The sequence below is a fragment of the Herpailurus yagouaroundi genome, unplaced genomic scaffold (genome assembly GCF_014898765.1).
Source record: "Herpailurus yagouaroundi ecotype Mexico unplaced genomic scaffold, PumYag 198, whole genome shotgun sequence".
Taxonomy (NCBI): Eukaryota; Metazoa; Chordata; class Mammalia; order Carnivora; family Felidae; genus Herpailurus; species Herpailurus yagouaroundi.
In genome coordinates, this window is record NW_024412429.1 from 2,601,341 (window position 1) to 2,619,738 (window position 18,398).

The following is an 18,398-nucleotide window of genomic DNA, read 5'->3' on the forward strand; positions in this document are numbered from 1 at the left end:
AGCTTCCGGGCGTCAGGGGACGTATCTGCCGAGCCGGGGGCGTGTCCTGGAGGCGGGGCCTCGGGGGCGTGTCTGCCTGGCCGGGGGCGTGCCCGCCTACGAGGGCGTGTCCGGGGCCGGGGGCCCAGAAGCGGAAAGGCGCACTTCCCCGCGGCGACTGGGCTGCGGCGGCCGCGAAGTGGCGGCGGGGGTCGCGGTGCAGCCCTGGCAGAGACGCGTGCGCGGCTGGGGGACTCAGGTGAAGCGGCTCCCCGGGCTGGGGTCGGCGGGCCCGGGGCCCGCTCGGGACGGCGGACTCGGGGGCCGAGGCCTACGCCGGACGCCGGGCTGGGGGCCCCCTCGGGACGGCGGACGCGGCCTGCAGCCGGTCAGAGGTGGGTGGGCTTCAGGAATTCTGCCCGTTTGCAGGGAGACGCAGGGCCCGGCGCCGGACGTTGTGTGCCTCCCCCCGGATTCGGGCAGGATGAAGCCTGCAGCCGCTCGCAGCCTGCTCCTGTGCGCCTTGTGCCTGGCGATGTGCCGCGTGGGCGGCGCGAGCAGGTGAGCCCCCTGCACGGCTGCGAGCGCCTGGTGCGGCCTCAGCCTGGCCCGCGCGGTGCCCCGGGGCGTGGGGTCGGCGTCGCGGCCCTTGCGGGTGCAGGTGCGGGCGGGAGCGACGCGTCGGGGATTGTCGACGCGCATTTAGGTCAGGTTCCAGTAGTATCTGGGAAGTGCTGGTTCTTCCTCTTTTCAGGTTGACGGACAGTGATGGTTCTGTTTCTAGGCTCGTGGCCAGCCTTAGGAGGAAGGCACTTTATGGTCCCCCCCCCCCTCCGGGCCGTCCCTGGCTTTCTGGTCTAAAATTTCAGCTCCCCTCCTCCCTGCTGACATGCCTGTTCTCTTCCTTACTTATATTCCTTTTTTTTTTTTTTTTAATGTTTATTTCGAAAGAGAAACGGTGCTCAGATGAGCAGGGGAGGGACAGAGAGAGAGAGGGAGAATCCCAAGCAGGGTCAGCACTGTCAGCACAGAGCCCGACTTGGGCCTCGAACTCACGAACTGTGAGATCACGACCTGAGCACAAACCGAGACTTGGACCCTCCACGGACTGAGCCATCCAGGCGCCCCTATATTCTTTGTTACTCATCACCATGGGGCACCATGTGTGTTTTCTTGGCTACCACCGTCACTGTCTCCCTCACTGGCATGTATGCTCCAAGGATGCCCGGGACTTGGTCCCCTGCTCACAGCAACGCCTCTGTCCACAGGAGGGCCTGGGGACTTGTCCCTTGCTCCCCGTGGTGCCTGGCCTGTCACAATCACTCGGTGTTTGTTGAACGAACAATGGCGAGAATGGATAGATGAATTAACTTTTCTTTAGCTTTAAAACAGTTCTTGAAAAGTAAGTCCTTTGTCTTTTAACAGTGACAACCATGAGTGGAAAAAGCTAATTATGGTTCACCACTGGCCCGTAACAGTGTGCAAGGTGAGTTTTCTGATCTCAACCACACCGCAACCCCCCCCACCCCCCCTGCCCCCCACCCCCGGTCCTCCGTCGAAGCCCCATGCAGAGTCGTTTACACGCTTGTTTCCTCGTGAGCTGGCATGTCATTTCTGGCCATGTGTCGCTTTACTCTCACTGAGGCTGCTCTCTCTGGTTTTGGTTTTCCGAACCTCGCACCGTACCTTGTCTTTCTGGCTCTGGTGCTGTTTCCGAGCTCCGGGTAGAGTGTTGGATGGGAGGAGGACGAACAGGGTTGCCGGTGACCAGCTTTGAGCTCTGCTGGAGACCTGGCTCTGCCCCCCCCCACCCCCAGCAGGTCGGCCTTGTGAGCTTTGTAAGCCCCAGGTTCCGGTGGGAGGGGCCGCGTGTGGACAGCCCCAGTCTTAGGGAACACAGAAGGTTTGCCCCTGGGGCGGGGAGCAAGGTCGTTTGGTGGGCGAGGCTTTACTGTGACCCAAGGTGGGTGTGTTCCTGGGCCCCGACTGTAAATATACCAGAAGTGCTTTCCTCCCTTGAGGCTTTAGAACTGAGATTAAAAAAAACAAACAAAAAAAATCAACTCCTTGTGAAATGTCATCGTTAGGGAATTTCAATCCAGGGTGGCCTTGACGAGGGGACCTGTCGTTACTCTGGCCGAAGCATCTTCCTGGGCGGTGGGGCTGTCTCTGGGCTCCTCCCCCGCATGAGCGACGTGGGCATTTTAGGTGTGGCGACAGATGTGTCTTTCTCTCCCCGACCCTCCTCGGTGCTCTGCCCAGGCCCTCGGGCACATGCCGGGCACTGACGGGTACTTGCCGATGGTGAACAAAAGCCGCCCCAGCGCCCCCTTACAGGCTCGTCTGAGACGCTGGACGTGGAGCCGGCAGAAGCCCTGGCTCCTGTGGCCAGTGGTGGGTTCCCGGGGGGGGGGGGGGGGGGGGGGAAAGGGGGGGGGGGGAGAGGTGAGGTTCACGCCCCCTGCTCTGGTCCTGCCCTGGGTCGTCCCGCCTTTCTGCCCCCTCGGCGTGTGGCGGGTACCTTTCGTGCCTCCGCAGGCCGGTCTCCTAAACCAGAGCCTCCCTCCTTTCCAGACCGACCTGGGACAGAAGCTTGCTCCCTGCGCAGGCGACCCTGGGAGGAAAGGCTTGAGAATCCGCGTGCTGCCTCGCCTGTCCTCACTAGACACCCACACCCGCTTTTCATTGGCTTATTCCCTGCGGGGGGCGACGGGCAGGACCTGGGTCTCGTCGGGTCTGACGGCCAGCGTAGTTCTTGACGGCCGGCTGTTTTGGAAAAACTCCACTTTAGCTAAACACTTGGGAGGTCCCGGGAGAGTATGCCACTGGGGTTTACCTCTGCGAACGTATCTTCATCGTCCCTTCCTCACCTTGGTGTCTTTGCCCCGGAATGTTCGCCGTTTCCATACTTGTAGGCACTACCGCGTTCGGACCTGGAGCCTGAACACCCTTGAGTTTAGCTGGGTGTCGTCATCCCCGCACGGGTGTTTTGGGTTACACGTTACGAAAATGATGGGCAAGTGAGTGCTTCCATCAGGCTGACTTAATCTGAGGACACGTTTAAAAAGAAGAAAGGCAAAACAAAACTCAGGTTTTAGTTCTGTCGAGTAATTGTGTGAGATTGGACCCCTCCTTCCAGGTCCGACACGTCCCCCCATGTAGGGCCGCACCGGAATCCTCCCGAGATCGCCTGGGGGCTGGTTCGTGTGGGTCCTGCCTATGGCTGGTGGTATATGTGAGAAGAAGGGAAAGGTGCTATGTGTATCTAAATAAACAGTGAAACCGATTATTTGCTCTGTGTTCTCGTGTCCTTTCTCTGCAGGAAGTTGGAAAGGACTGCAGAGACCCTCCGGACTACTGGACGATACACGGATTATGGCAAGCCCTTAGTGTGATTCCGATGTGAACAGGAAGGGGCGCCTGGGTGGCTCAGTCGGTTAAGCGTCCGGCTTCGGCTCAGGTCATGATCTCGCGGTTCCGTGAGTTCGAGCCCCGCGTCGGGCTCTGTGCTGACAGCTCGGAGCCTGGCGCCTGCTTCCGAGTCTGTGTCTCCCTCTCTCTCTGCCCCTCCTCCACTCAGGCCCTGACTCTGTCAAAAATGCATAAACATTTAAAAAATTTAAAAAAAAATTGAAACGGGGAAAAGAAGCTAGCCAACCTGAAACTAGCTTGAGGCCGGTCCAAACGGTTACACTCGTGATTTTTGTTAGGAGTTTATTCGCTAGACCAAATCCTTATTTATGGCGTCTTCAGTCTTTTCGAAATAACCCTGATTTTGTTGCTGTTCGGTTCTGTCTCGATAGAACAGTAACGATCTGGCTTAAACATGCATTTAGGGACTCTGGGCCCATTTTAAGACGACTAACTGTAATTTCCTCATTTCGTCCTTCTTTTGGGGGCAACGAGTAGCTATATAAAAGTAAATGCCCAAGTGTCCCACTCGTTTATTACACGTATCTACGTTGGCACCTGTCACAGTACCCGAATTCGTTTTTCTGGTTTTGCCTGCGTTCTGTTTATCGTTTCCCTATTTGTGCATATTCTCGTGATGTTTAACCGCACACATCACTCTGCCCCGTCAAAGGGGTGCCTCATCCTGCCGCTCCCACGACAGGAGGGCCGTGCTGGCCTTTGCTGGCACAGGCCTGCTCCTCAGGAACAGGCTTTTGTGGGAAGCAAATTAAACTGGGGACTGGGACCCGGGCTCTGGCCCCTCCTTCGCCCCAGACTCACCAGTGACCCCGACACTCGTCTCCGGGACCTTGGCCTTCTTGGGTCCTGCTGATGTACCTGCCACTCTGCTTGTGGCTGGAAGGACGGTGCACAGCACTGCTCTCGTCCCCGTGGGGGCTGCACCGATTTCGGGTTGCTGGGCCAGCCCGTTGAGCCAGGGGTCGGAAAGTAGATTTGGTGGCCTTGGGAACTCATCTGAAGACAGGAAGTTGGCGTGTCCCGAAGTAGGCAGACAAAGGGAAGTCGGAGGGTACCCTTGCTTGGTGGTTTAAGAAATCGTACTAGCCGATCCTGGGTCGTTGCCAGCCACTGCCTGAGCCCGTTACGTATGTCCTCATTCGCCCTCATCGCCATTGGAAGAGGGGGGAACTTGCTGGTCTGCGCAGCAGCAGGGGAGATTGTCAGAGGGCAGTTGACTTAGACCCCACCCTGACTCCAGAGCGCCCCCTACCGGGTTGTTCAGTTTGCTTCCTGTTGGCCTTTCTCCTGGACGATGTCTTTGAAAGACGCGCAACCGGGACCGCTGATACCTGAGCGTCTTTGTTAAGCGACTCGCACCATGTGACGGTTTCTCTTCCTTTGCTCTCTGCAGACCTTAATGGAAGTGTTTCCTCCTGCCTTTTGGAACCCATCTCGACCGAGACTAATTTCTGTTGTTTTTAATTTTAATTTCGAGGCCTGACAAAGCGGAAGAGTGTAACAGATCGTGGCACTTTAACTTCCAAGAGATTAAGGTACAAACTTTTAGTCGTGTCGCTGCTGTAGAGCATTGGACTCAGTTAACTCTCTTCTCCGCAGGCGTACCCTCAAGGTCATGTTTGAAAATGAGGACTCCCGAGCGTTATTCACCAAGATTGAACCCTTGGCACGTTTTTCGTATTTACTGATAGCTAAGACAGTTCCACAAGTTAAATTTGAACTACGTGGTCTTCTCTGCCCTGGGCCCAAATCACTCCAAGTGAACTGTACGAAGTGAAACCAGACGTGAGCAGAGACGGCCCTGGCTGTCCCCTGCCAGCCCACGTTAGTCCCCGGTCCCCCGTGACTCCTGGTCGGCTTGCTGTGGTTAGCATTTCTAGACAGCTCTGGCTCGGAGGACAGACACACGGCACCACACCTGTCCTTTCTGGCTGTGGCGGGTGGGTTTCTGAGTAGGGCCTGCCGGCAGGGAGGAAGGGTTGGGCCTTTCCAGCACAACCGCCCCTGTCACAGAATAGCCCAGGGAGTGGCTTTGGCGAGCCCTGCTCGCAGAAGGTCTCCGTTGCTTATGCACATCCGCAGGGGCGCTTACCTTTCCTCGCGGGATGCGGGCGACCCCCCGTGTGTGATCTAACTAGTACCTGGGTTTACAGGTCGCTGGGCCCTCCCTGAAAACATGGGGTAGCATCAGGATGTGCTAAAACTAGGTTCCTTCCCGTGAAGATACGGCCCCCAAAAGGGCAAGGCAGTTAGTTCTAACAGATCGTTCTAACTGCTCTAGTCCAAAGGGTTTCCTCTGCTCCTCCTCCCTTCCTGTGAGGGACCTTCAGTCGCCTGAACCTGGAGTCTGGGGTCTGAGGACCGTCTGTAAGAATTATTAGTGTGCCCCAAAGCCTGGTCACGCCCCACTCTTCAGACATCCTTCCCGCACGCGGGTCAGCTCGCCCGATCCCGCGGGCTCGTTCGTGACTAGAGTCCCGTGACCTGCACGTGGAAATACAAGGTCACTGGTGCTGTGACGGCACTGAGTGCCCAGAGCATTCAGGCCGCAGAGTGAACGTGACCCGCGTGTCCCAGCAGCCGCCCTGGCTGCCGGCTGGGCGGCGGGCACGGGGGGGGGGGGACGAGGCAGGGGTGAAGAGCTGAGCGGGGAGGGGCTGTGGGAATGCACAGCAAGAGGGGAGCCCGGAAGTGGAATGAACAGGGCTGGGGGACTGGCTGGAGGGGAGCATCAGGCGGGACTCAGGACAGGAGCTTAGGCCGGGTGTCGTCTCCTTCCTGACACGGGCCCGGCAGGGGACTGGGCTTCCGCAGGCAGCCTGTTGCGGGTGCAGTGCCCCAGAAACGTCCAGGTGGGTCACGTGTGTCTGCCAGCAGAGAGGTGTGGGCCGGGGGGGAGGACCTTCGGTGTGGCCAGCGCGCGGCTGGGGAATTCAGCATGGGGACGGGGAGGACAGCAGGAGCGAGCCTGGGGCATCCCTAGGGTTAACAGAGAAGCAGGACAGAGAAAAGCAGGAGAGACGGGGCTTGTGAAGCAGCAGCCAGGAGGGGGGGCGGGGGGAGCCGGGGATGGGGGTTCATGGAGGAGCGCTGGCGGGGTTCATCGAAGGAAGGCTGGAAGTACCCTTTGGAGGGAGCGGCCTGGGGGTCAAAGCGGGGAGGCGTTCAGGTCGGTGCCGGGGCACCTGCTCTGTCGCACACGGCCCAGGGCAGCGGTGGTCCCTGAGGAAAGCGGGCCGCTCCCCCCCCCGCCCCCTCGGTGCTGGCGGGGGCTGAAGCCAGAGTGTGGGGGGTGCAAGACGGGGACGGGGACACTGTGAGGGGGCAGCTTCCTGGAAGACAGGGCTGGCTGGGGCGGGGGAGCGGGTGGGGGGGCCCGGTGGTTCCGCGACTGGTGGGCAGAGCGAAGTCGTCCCGAGTTTGTTTCCACACGGTTTCACTTTATTTCTGGTCCCGGGGGTTTGTGGAAATTGGAACGTAAGCCTGAGCACCGTTCAATTTAGGGAAACTGCGGTACGGGGGGGGGGGTGCAGACTGCCCAGCCCGCACGGAGCCTGTATTTTGTGTTGTCTCTTTTAACGAGTAGATGCTACTCTTTAGGGCAGTTTCAGAAACCTAAAGCAGGACAATTAAGTGGAGACCAGACTGCCCATGTATGTGCCCCCAATACGCAGACCGTCGCGTGTTGTTAACGCCTTGCGTCGTGCGGGACCCTCGTTACGGTATCGGTGCCTCGTCACTCGCAGAACTTAGGGTTCCCATTGGGTGCGCTCTGTGTCACGTAGTTTTGGGGTCCTGACCCATATGACGTGCGTCCACCGCTGTATCCTACGGGGTAGCCTCGCCCGGAAATCCCCTGTTCTCCACGTACTCCCCCCCTCCATCCGCCAGCCCCTGACCCCACTGACCCTTCCAGCGTCTCTGATCTTCCATCTCCTCCGGAGTGTCGCACGTTTGGAATCATTCAGCCTTTTCAGACTGGCTGCCTCCGCTTGGTTGTTGCTTTGAAGGCTCCCCCGCGTCCCCTCCTGGCTGATGGCCGTGTCTCTTTAGAGCTGGGCGGTAGTGTTCCCTGTCTGCACGGCCACTTCACCCACTCACCTACGAGCGCTTGCGTTTTCAAACACACTTCTGTGATGAGTCAGGTTTCGTGTTCACACGTGTCTTAAGAAACGTCTCCTGCAGAGTGAGGCAGAATCTTTTCATCTTTTCTAACGTACTAGTTTATGAAATTTGCCTGGTAGGTTTTGAGCTGTTAGGTCCTACACAGATTTTTTTTTCCCCCCCGCACAGGACCTCCTGCCGGAAATGAAGATGTACTGGCCTGATGTGCTCCATCCGCTAAATCACAGCCATTTCTGGTAAGGGCAGCAGCCACTGAGTCCATAGCAGGATGCGGGGCCGGGGAGCCCCGAGTGGGGCCTCGGAAGCACCGAGTGGGGCCGGGGGAGCACTGAGCAGGGCTGGGGAGCATCAAGTGGGTCTGGGGAGCACTAATTGGAACCTTGGGAGCACCGAGTGGGGCTGGGGAGCACCGAGTGAGGCCTTGGAAGCACTGCGAGGGGCCGGGGGAGCACTGAGCAGGCCCGGGGAGCACCGAGCGGGGCCGGGGGAGCACTGAGCAGGGCTGGGGAGCACCAATTGGAGCCTTGGGAGCACCGAGTGGGTCTGGGGAGCACCGATTGGAGCCTTGGGAGCACTGCGAGGGGCCGGGGGAGCACCGAGTAGGCCCGGGGAGCACCGAGTGGGGCCGGGGGAGCAGTGAGCAGGGCTAGGGAGCATCGAGTGGGGCTGGGGAGCACCGATTGGAGCCTTGGGAGCACTAAGCGGGGCTGGGAAGCACCAAGTGAGCCTTGGGAGCACTCAGCAGGGCTTTTCTTTGGCATGTTATCTTCAGGGCCCTTCTCCGGTGACTAAAACATGAGAGCAAAGGGAATTTACCTTTTAGGCTTGTGCTTCATCCGTATTTCATTCATCACTTTGTTTAGACTCTTCCTCTCCTGAGGTTTCACTAAACCCAGATAGGTATGTGCGTATCTAAGAGGCAGTCACTGCAACTCCCGCAGAGAGTGTTTCTTAAAGACATTGTGCTGTTGTCCCGAGACACGTCGAGCAAAGAGAAGATGTGCCGATGAAGGTGGCTGTCTCATGCTACGACTTAGGGAGGAGAGGGAGGTCCCACCTGTGGCTCAGTCCGTGGTCTGGCCCAGGACCGTCTTTTGAGTGTGGCGGGAGGTGAGCCAAGGAGAAAAACGCCGTGTTTAATTCAGCATCGCTTCTTAAATCATTGCTTTTGAAGAAGGTACAATTAACATTCCTTTTATTTACATTAGGTTAACTGAAAACAATGATTTTCTGTCTCGCCCCTATATGGCAACTCATGATTCACGTTACAGTTATTCAGACGTTGTCCAAGATGATTAATTCCGTTTGGAGATATTGTGAAGACTGTTCAGGAAAGGAATTCAATTTAGACAGAAGCTTTCTGCAACCACGTAGAGTGGCAGTGATGCCTGAACGCCTGCACCCCCTGTACCCCCAGCCCCCTGCCCCCGCCCCCCCCCTTCCCCGGTGCCCCGGCTGAGATCTCACTCCGGGTGTGTGGCAGGGATGCGGCTTTAACGTACCCAGGTCTGTAGGTCGAAATCGTCTCTTTGGCCGAGAAAACCACTCAGAGTTTGGGACGTGAATGGTGCAGGTCTCCAGGCGCATTCTGCACAGCTGTGTTCTAGAAAACGGTTTCACGATAGACAAAGTCGAGATGGAAACACAGTGGAAAAAGTGCCCAGGCCTTCACATTGTACTGAACAAATGACGGATCCGGGCTCAGTGTGCAAAATACAGTTTTTCCATTTGTTCCAATGTTCGGTGACAGAGTCAAGCAGACTGCCGGGTGACTTAAAAATAAATCAACAGGTACGCGTAAAGAGGGCTGTCTGATTGGGGCCCTCGAACATTTAATCCGAATAACGTGGGCAGAGCACACATGTAGTTTTGGGCTCTAATAAAGGCAAAATGATACTTTTTCAGGTTGGATAGTTAAACGGCACATTTGAAAACTTCGGTTCCAAGCCCAAAGGTAAACATCATGTGCTAATGGTATTTATACTCCCCAGAGCTCCCGGGGACGGGGACACGCGGGGACTGACTGCACCACTCTGCGTCACTGCCTCCCGAGCGTGGCGTTCGGGTCACCGCTCCCCTGCTGCCCAAGTCGCCTCTCCTGTGTGAGCTTCGAGAGTGTCTGCCTCGGCTTTGTCGTTGGCAGCCGGAGGCCGAGGAGGGTTCCTGGAGGAAAAGTGTCCTGTTTAGTCCCAGATGGGAGTCGGGGGTGCAGAGTTCGGGGCCTTGGTGTCACTGCCCCCTTGAGATAATCCTCTGAGATCAAGTCTATCAATAAGATTAGCCCTATGAGAAATACCACGTACACAGCCCTCTGCAAAGTAGGATTTTTCTTTGGTTTCTGATGGTTTTTGATGCTTGTACGGAAAAGAACGAGGGCTGGGGTCGCCCAGTTAGGCGAGCGGCCTCACCGTGGGAGGTGTCCCTGGGCCTCGGCCGCCCGGAGGGGTGCGCGCCTCCCGTCCCGCAGGAGGGCCAGGCAGCCCGGCAGGGCGGCCCCCAGGTCCACTCACGGTGCTCACTCCCCAGTGGTAACTGGCAATTCTGTGTGAGATGAAAGGTGCCCGATTCCAAGTGACGTGGGATTAAATGTTGGAACCACGTTAACAATAATAGATTCTGACCCTTCAGCGGTATTGAGTTAAGCTTGATCCCAAAACAACAATGATTGACATTCGCTGGGTATTTCTTAGAGCCAGGAGCCGTTTGGCCAGTGTGCTAGTCCTCTGCACTCGTCCCGCGTCGTCCGCCAGCGCCCTCCTGCACGGGCTCCAGAAAGAAGCGTGCAGCCGGCAAGACCCTCCTTTCCTAGCCCGTAGGATATGGGCAGCTGTCAGACGATTCATTCTGGAAGCTGCTCTACACGAAGAAAGTTGTTCACACGTGTGTGTCTTTTCCCGCCGTCTCCGTGGTCTGGAGAGAGTCGCTGCTTGTAGCCCTGCGGTCACTCAGAGCCGCCGCCGTGGGGGGTTTCACCAGCGGACGAGTGCACTTTGGACTGTGTTCTGTGAGCCGGCAAACGACCCCCCCACGAGTGCCGGCGTGAACGCGGTTCGCTGAAACCTTACGAACTAATCACCGATGATCTAGAGGAAGCCCGACGCCTTGTCCTGTGCTGCGGGTGGCCGACACCCGAGCGGCCGCTGTTGTCCCCTGCGGGCGGCACACCTCACATTTGCCGGGCATCCGGATAGGGCCCTGCACGTGGACTCTGGGCTTCCTGGCCGGCTGGCCTCAGCGGGGCACCTGGCTAGTCCCTCTGGGCCTCAGTTTCCCCATTTCTAAGCCAGTGGTAGTTTCGCCTTGCAGAGTTGTGGGCGCAAATGAGGAGTGTGAAAGCATCTCGCGGTTAAATCTGCAGCGAAGCCCGAGGAGTGGTTATCGATACGAATGTTTCTCTGGGTTACGTATTCGTGTTTGCCAGCAGCACCTGCTTAGTGGGCTGCCGTGTGAGGGTCTCCGGGCAGGGGGTGACGGTGCAGGCGTGACGGGGTCTCATGGCTCCTGGGGCCTCGTGTCCCCTGCAGGGCAATCCGGCACCGCTTGTGTCGCACAGAAGGAACTTTACCCTCTTGTTTCGTGCAAGAAACGACGTGCGTGTCGAACGTCCCGTCCCGGGCGTGAACGTTTTCCTTGCGAATTTGTTTCGTGACTTTTAACCCGAGGTGTTTGTGAAACTTCTCTCATAGGCAGCACGAGTGGGAGAAGCACGGCACGTGTGCGGCCCAGGTGGACACCCTCAACTCTCAGAAGAGATACTTCGGGGGCGGCCTGGACCTGTACCAGAAGCTGGCGCTTAACAGGTAGGGGACCCTCTGGGGCCGGGCCTCGTGGGCGCCACCCTCCGCAGCCGGCTCTCCGGCCCGGGGGTGAGCCTGGAACCGCGCCGTCCGGAGACCGAGGGCCCCTCCGGGCCCTAACGTCGTCGGACACGGAGTTGGCCTGAGGGAACCAGACCGACCGGGGCGTGCGTCTCTCGGCCAGGATTTCCCACGGAAGGATCTTGCGTTAACACGACAGTTTGTGTCGACTGCGCGTCGCCAAGCGTTTGGGGCCCTGCTGTGGTGGCCCTGGAACAGGCAGGGCGGGGATGCGGGCGGGGCTCCTGGTGCGGTCGAAGTGACCCCGACCCGGAATCCCACACCGCCTGCCCCGTCCGTGCCTGCGCTCCGGAGACGAGGGGAGGCTGGCTCACGGCCACCGATGTCCCTGCCGAGGACCGGGGCCCCCCCTCCCGCCCACCAGGGCCCGGCCCGTCACCGAGAGATCGGGCGGGGAGGCTGGGCAGCCGCCATCCAGACGCTTCTGGGACCAAGCGTGCGAGGAATTCGTACTCTTCCTCACCTGAGGCATAATACACTTGTGACCTCATTTTCAAGGCCATGACAGGAAATTCTACCGTTTGCTCTGGTCAGAACAAGCCAGAATCCCACCAGGCACCCGTGCCGATCACCTGTGTGTCAGCTCTGTAGGTCGCAGTTGCCGAGAAGACGCGCAAGCCTCCGTCCGTTCCCTAGACGCCCGCTCTGCTCCCTCGGCGTGCAGGGGCGCCCGCAAGGGGAGTGTCCCGTCCCGCACAGCTGGTCCTCTGTTTCACTGTCATCAGGGCTGTGCAACCCCCGGGGTTCAGACGGGACCGGCCCAGTGTGGAATGGGCAGGCGGTGCCTTTGCGGGGAACAGCATTGCAGGGGCACAGCCTGCAAACACGGCCTCAGAGCTTGTGCTTGTTTTTTTGTTTTAATTTAGTTTTCATGTTTGTTTGTTTTGAGAGAGAGAGACGGGGGAGGGGCGGAGAGAGGGAGAGAGAAAATCCCAAGCAGGCTCCCAGCTGTCAGCGCAGAGCCCGATGTGGGGCTCGAACCCACGAACCATGAGATCACGACCTGAGCCAATGTCCAGACGCTCCTCCAACTGAGCTGCCCGGGCGCCCCAGGTTTTGTATTACTTAACCCAATATGTTCAGAACATTAATGCTGCAACTTGAAAGAAATATTTAAAAATCTGCAAAGTTTTGTACTTCTAGAGCACAGAGGCTTTGAAATGTGTTTACTGTGCGTGGATAAGGCGAGGGCACGTTTATTTCTAGGGCCCTAAGGACCTTGCCCGCTACCCCGTCCTGCCTGTTCCAGCAGAGATGCAGATGCTTGTTGGGGTCCTCTTTACAAAAACTGCCCTGTTAACGCGGCAGATAGTGTTGCCGGGATTCGCGGCCGGAACAGGCGTGCCCCGGTCAGTCTGGAGCAGGCTTCCCTGGCCGTGTCGGCGTCCAGAGAGGCAGCCCAGGTCTCTGTGTCCGCTCTGTGTGATCGTGGCCCAGATGATCCGGGGGTGGGGGGGGGGTGGCAGCGGGGGCATGATGGGGTCTCGAGTGCTGGCTGGGGATTCTCAATCTGAGAATTGTTGATCTCCTGCTCCATAATTGAATGAGGGAGCTAGCCATGTGCTATTTTGACGGGATGGCTGGTCAAAACCGTGTGCTTTGGGAAATGAGTTGGGTCTGTGGGTGTTTGAATGTACGTAAGGATTTGCTCAGGTGTGGTGTTTCCGGGAGGAGCCTGGGATCCCAAATCAGTTGCTAACTATCTTTTGAAAAGCCGTGGCCTGTAGGTGGTCCCGTGTGTGCCAACCCCCTGGCATCCTGCCCTCCGGAACGCCGTTGGGAAGCACCCCGTGCTCGAGAGAGAGCCGGATCGGCAGTGTGCGCTGAGGGTGAGGGGTGGTCAGGGAGCACGAGTGCTCTTTATTTGCCGTCCTTGGTCTCACAGGTTTATCGCCCAGGGTGTAGACGGCAAGTACTTTCTGTGCCGACTGTCTTAATTTTTGTTATGAAATAGGATGTTTGAGAAGAACAAGAGAGGAAAACGTACCGCACGATACAAGTAATTTTTCTACCTTTAAATTTTAGCATGCTCCAAAAGTTGGGAATAAAGCCGTCTATCAATTACTACCAGGTAAGTCTCACGTGGAGCCCCCTGACCCAGCACGGGGACACCCGGCAGCGGCCCCGCGTCACTGCCTCCTGTGAGTGACACTGGGGTTCTGCAGTGACCCAGACAAGCCCCCTCCTATTCCGCTATTGGGTTTCCGATAGATTTTATGTGAATTCTGTTTCCCTGTGCACGTTGAGCGTAAACTGAAAACGGCTTATGCCCATGGTTTTGAAGCACGGACTCGCGGTCCCCTGGTGAGAAGCGTGTTCTGGGCTCGCGCAGGGCAGGCGCCGGATGCGTTTGAGAAGCACATTTGGTTTTTGCGGTATTCTGTGTGAAGAAGGCGGCCCAGGAGTTGATTTTGTTGTCCTAGTAAAACGATAGTCGTGTAACCGTGACCAGATCTTGCTGTCTGGGAAGCAGATATGGAAGCTAAGTGTCGTCCGCTCAGGACAACCCGTTTTCATAAACAGGCGCCTCCCGGCTCGCGGCCACAGCCGTTCCTCCGTGGTCACCTGCGGTCGCCCACACGGCTCAGGGGTCGGACGGGGAGCGTCTGAGTGACCCCCGGAGCCTGAAGCGCTCACTCTGGGCCTTGGCAGAATAAGCTTGCTGACTCCCGCTTTAGAGGGCCTATCTTCGCTATTTAAACTACTTCGGTCCCCGGGGGTTAACACGAAGATGTGAGGTGACTGGTTTCAGCGGCTCCTTGTCTCCAGCGTCATGGCTGCGTCCTGGGCCGCTTCGCAGGTCTCTTGACTGTGAAATTAACCGGCTCCCCTGCGCAGTCGGCTTCCTGCTCCCCTGTTCTCCTCCCTCCAGTGAGAGCGGGGGTGGCAGGTGACCCTGCGGCGAGAGCGTCAGCTGCGCCTGCGAGAGGGTGTTTGCAGGGCCCCGTCGGTCCCCTGGGCTCCTTTCTGCCCAGAATGTGCCCATCGGGGAACTGATTTCAAGCACATACTGGCACCGAGGACAACAGACGTCGGAGGTCTGTGCTGCAGGCGCTTTGTTAGGTGGCAGAGGCAGCAGGTTGTGACCCAGACAGAAGTCCCCGGGCGGCGAAAGCTGATCTGACCGCACTCGGGAGACTCTGCTTTTGCGCGCGGCACCCAGGCTCTGGGTGTGGACAGAAGAGCTGGGCGGGGGGAGGACGGAAACTGTGGGGGGCACCTGTGGGTGCCACTGGGTGGAGCCCAAGCAGGCGACAGCCCCTCCCCCGGCACCTCCGAGCCTTGTCCGCGAGCCCTGGTGTCAGCTATGCGCATCAGCGACGTCTGCGTGGGGCAGAGCCATCATACTGCCTCTTGCCAAGGGTCATTTCTTTGTTTTTAATGTTTTTATGTATTTTTGAGACAGAGAGAGACAGAGCATGAGCAGGGGAGGGGCAGAGAGACGGGGAGACACAGAATCTTTTTAATTTTTTTTTTCCAAGTGTCATTTCTAATGCACCGTGTGTCATTTCAGATTTCAGACATTAAAGACGCCCTTGCCAGCATATATGGAGTCATCCCTAAAGTCCAGTGCCTTCCACCAGAATCGGTCAGATATGCTACATGTTGTTGTCCTTTCTGTCTTTATCAAGGAGACAAGTTCAATTCCTTTGACATCTTTGTGGTCACCACGGAGCTCCCAGGGCCAGAGCTGTGCGTGTGTGTGTTTGTGGGGGTGTGTGGGGGGGGGGGCGTGCGCACAGGCATGTTCCGAGACTGTTTTCACGTCACGGATGGGACACATGTTCTTGGATGTTTCTGGCAGCGTTAGCTCCATTGGCCAAATCACGGAAGCAGCCCAAGCGTCATCGACTGACGAGCGGATAAAGACGACGTAGCGTCTATACGATGGAGTATCACGCAGCCACAGGACAGAATGGAATCTTGCCGTGTGCAAGTGTATGATGCCACATGAAACAAGTCAGTCAGGGAAAGACAGATATCACACGATTTCCAGTGAAATGCGCAATTTAGGAAACAAAGGAGCAAAGGAAGAGAGGCGAACCAAGAAACAGAGTGTTCGCTATAGAAGGCACACTGATGGTTACCAGAGGGGACAGTGGGGGGGTCACGGGTGGGAGTTAAGGGGGGCACTTGCTGTGATGAGCACCGGGTGACGTACATTACTGTGAGTCACTCTGTCGCACAGCAGAAATCGATGTGACACCGTGTGTTAACCACCCGGGACTCTGTTCATACGTAAAGCGGGTTGTTCTTTGACGCCACACTAGGATGGGGTTTGTTTTCTCGAGACTTTGTCCCGGCAGAAGAGCACGCGCGTTCTGCAAGGGCTGCTGGGGGACAGGAGCAGGGAGGTGGGCATCTGGAACGTTCGGAGTCAGAAAATTTCTCAGGGTTTACGTTGTTAGTTTCGGTCACGTCAGTCGTGGGTATTTGCCTCATGGGTGAATTGTAGTTTTTTCCGTCGGCTTTGGTAAAGACTTAAATCCTTTTACCAGGGTGCCAGGGACCCAGTTCTTGTACAAAACCACCCGTCCCGATGCCGTGACGCACCTGCTGTGTGCACAGAGGTGTGCGTGTCTAGGTCTAAGCGGTGTCCCTGCACACGGGGCTGCCGGGCCGGCACGGGGAGCGTCTGGGCGGTGAGCCGGATGGCGGGCCCTGCGGCCCGCTGCCCGTCACCTTGGGTGGCGCCATTGGAGAGAGGGGCTCGTTCCTGGCGCCTGGAGCCCCGGGTCTGCAGTCACCCCTTGTCTCTTCAGGGCCTGGGACTCCAACGCCATCGATGACCGTCTGAGATCAGAATCCTTTTCCGTCTTTCCCTTTCCCTTCCTAGGGTGAGGAGGTGCAGACCATCGGCCAGATAGAGGTGTGCTTCACCAAGGGGCTGCAGCTACGCAACTGCACGGAGCCCGGGGAGCCCGAGGAGCCCGCGTCCCGCCGGCCCGGAGCGGGGGGCCCGGGGCTGGAGGTCTGTGAGGACGGCCCCGCCTTCTACCCCCCACCCGACGAGACTCGGAAACACTGAAGAGCGGGAGAGTCACAGACGGCCGCGTGTCTACAAGCAGCTCCAGAGCGGAAGTGTCTGTTCACGGCCGTCCCTCCCGGGAGCCTGTCTGTTTCGCCGTCTTCGCCGCCGGGAGCCGATCCGCAGGCCCCGCAGGGCCGGGTGCAGCGTGGGGACACGGAGGGGAGGAAATGGCTTAGGCCTTCGCCCGCTCTGCGGTTGGAATAAAGGATACAGATTTTCCTTGTTTCTCCCTTACTGAGCGCTTCGGCATCCGAGTCGAGGCGGGCGCCCTCGGAGTTCGGGCACCTGCCGGGGGGTTCGGGAGGCCTCCCGCCCTCACGCCGGGATCAGGCCGACGATCCGACGTCAGGCCGGGTGTCTCCGCCAGCTGCCTCAGGGGGACGCGTCTTGTTCCTCGGGGCCAGAGGGGGCAGGACACGTTCACCCGAGTCCCCCCCTCCCCCTCGATGGCCTCGCATGGGTGTGTCCCCTGAGGGCCTGGTGCTGGCAGGCGAGATGCTCTGAGGGGCCGCGGGGGACACTGGGTGCGCGACAAGGTGCCGGCCGGCGTGCCGCCCGGTCGGTGCTCTGACCTGCAGACTGAAGACCGGTTCAAATCCTGCCTCGGTTCCTTTCTGTGAGGAGGTAGCCCAGACACAAGTGCGGGGGCCAGTGGCAAATCAGTCCTCAGAAGTACCGTGACGGGGGGTGGCCGCGAGGGCAGGGCTCCCCCTGTGGACACCGCGCCCCTCCGTTGGGTGCAGGACGAAATGGCTCTGCTGCTGGGCGGTCGGGGCCGCAGGCGCTGCCCAGACTCGCCACCTGGCGCATCTATGAACGGAGGACACGGAGGGCTCTGTGAAACGGGCTTCCCGAGCTTTGGGAACCCTCGACGCCGTTCCTCCTCGCTCTCGGCCCTTTTCACACGTGTTTGGCCGCGTGGGTTGAAATCCGACCCATCTATCTGTCCTGGTTCTTTTCCTTACCAAACACTTAAAATAGAATTTACTCGGTGCCGGGCATTGTGGTCGACCCTTCAGAACGTTGGCTTACTTGACCCTAAGACCACCCGCACGTTCCGAACCTTGTCTATAACAGAAGCCCCCCGAACTGAGTGGCCGTCAAAGGTGATGCTGTTCGGGTAACTGATGCTTCCTCTCACGTCTTCTGATTATTGTTGGTTGCCAGGTGGGCGCGATCGATTCCAACAGCAAAAAGGTTTTTGATAAGATGCCGAGTTTCTCATCAGAGTCTAGTCTTGATTCTGTTTCCCTGCAGGGTGAATCTTTAAGGCTCTGTGCGTGTCCCCAGGGCCACCGTACAAAGGACCACAAACTGGGGGGCTTAAAACCACAGAAATGCCTTCTCGTGGTTCTGGAGGCCAGCTACCTGAGCCCACGGTGTGGGCGGGGCCGCGCTTGCTCTGAACGCTGGAGGGAGAGTCCTCCCGTGTCTCTTGTGGCTCCTGCCGGTCCTTGGCAAATGGACACATCATTCCAGCCCCTGCCTCTGTCTCCCCGTGGCTCCCCGCTGTGTGTGCCTGTCTCCAGGTCATATCCCCCTCTCCTCTCTCTGAGGAGGACACCAGACACCTTGGACAAGGGCCACCCCGACGACCTCATTTTAACTTGATGACATCTGCAAAGACCCTATTCCAAATGAGGTCCTATTCACAGGTCCTGGGGATGGGGCCCCAAGACCCCTGCCAACCGGACAAGGATGGGGACCCAAGACCCCAGTGGACAACGCTGGTCTGGCTGCTGGTGTTTGGATTCTGTAGAGTAGGGCTTACACACTGTGACGCCATTACTCCGAGGAGGAGCCCGCTGGAAAATGGTCCTCCTACCAAAACGAGGACCGTGGGACTTGTTGGATGGGAGGTCTCTGAAGGATCTCAGCACAGTTAAAACCATGCAGTAAAGTTGGCTGGCTTGATCAGGGCTACAGGGATTTTTTTTTCTTTTTTTTTTTTT

General features: G+C 58.1%; 1 protein-coding gene across 1 annotated transcript; it reads left to right on the forward strand.

The window, feature by feature from the left end:
- The first annotated feature begins 104 nt into the window (after nt 1-104).
- RNASET2 (ribonuclease T2) lies at nt 105-16,665 on the forward strand. Its single transcript, XM_040448689.1, has 10 exons — nt 105-238; nt 409-540; nt 1,405-1,465; nt 3,302-3,357; nt 4,889-4,946; nt 7,705-7,772; nt 11,223-11,336; nt 13,440-13,485; nt 14,929-15,003; nt 16,252-16,665. Exons 2-10 carry the CDS (start codon nt 464-466, stop codon nt 16,441-16,443), a joined length of 747 nt encoding a protein of 248 aa, XP_040304623.1. The 5' UTR covers nt 105-238; nt 409-463; the 3' UTR covers nt 16,444-16,665.
- The last annotated feature ends 1,733 nt before the right edge of the window (nt 16,666-18,398 follow it).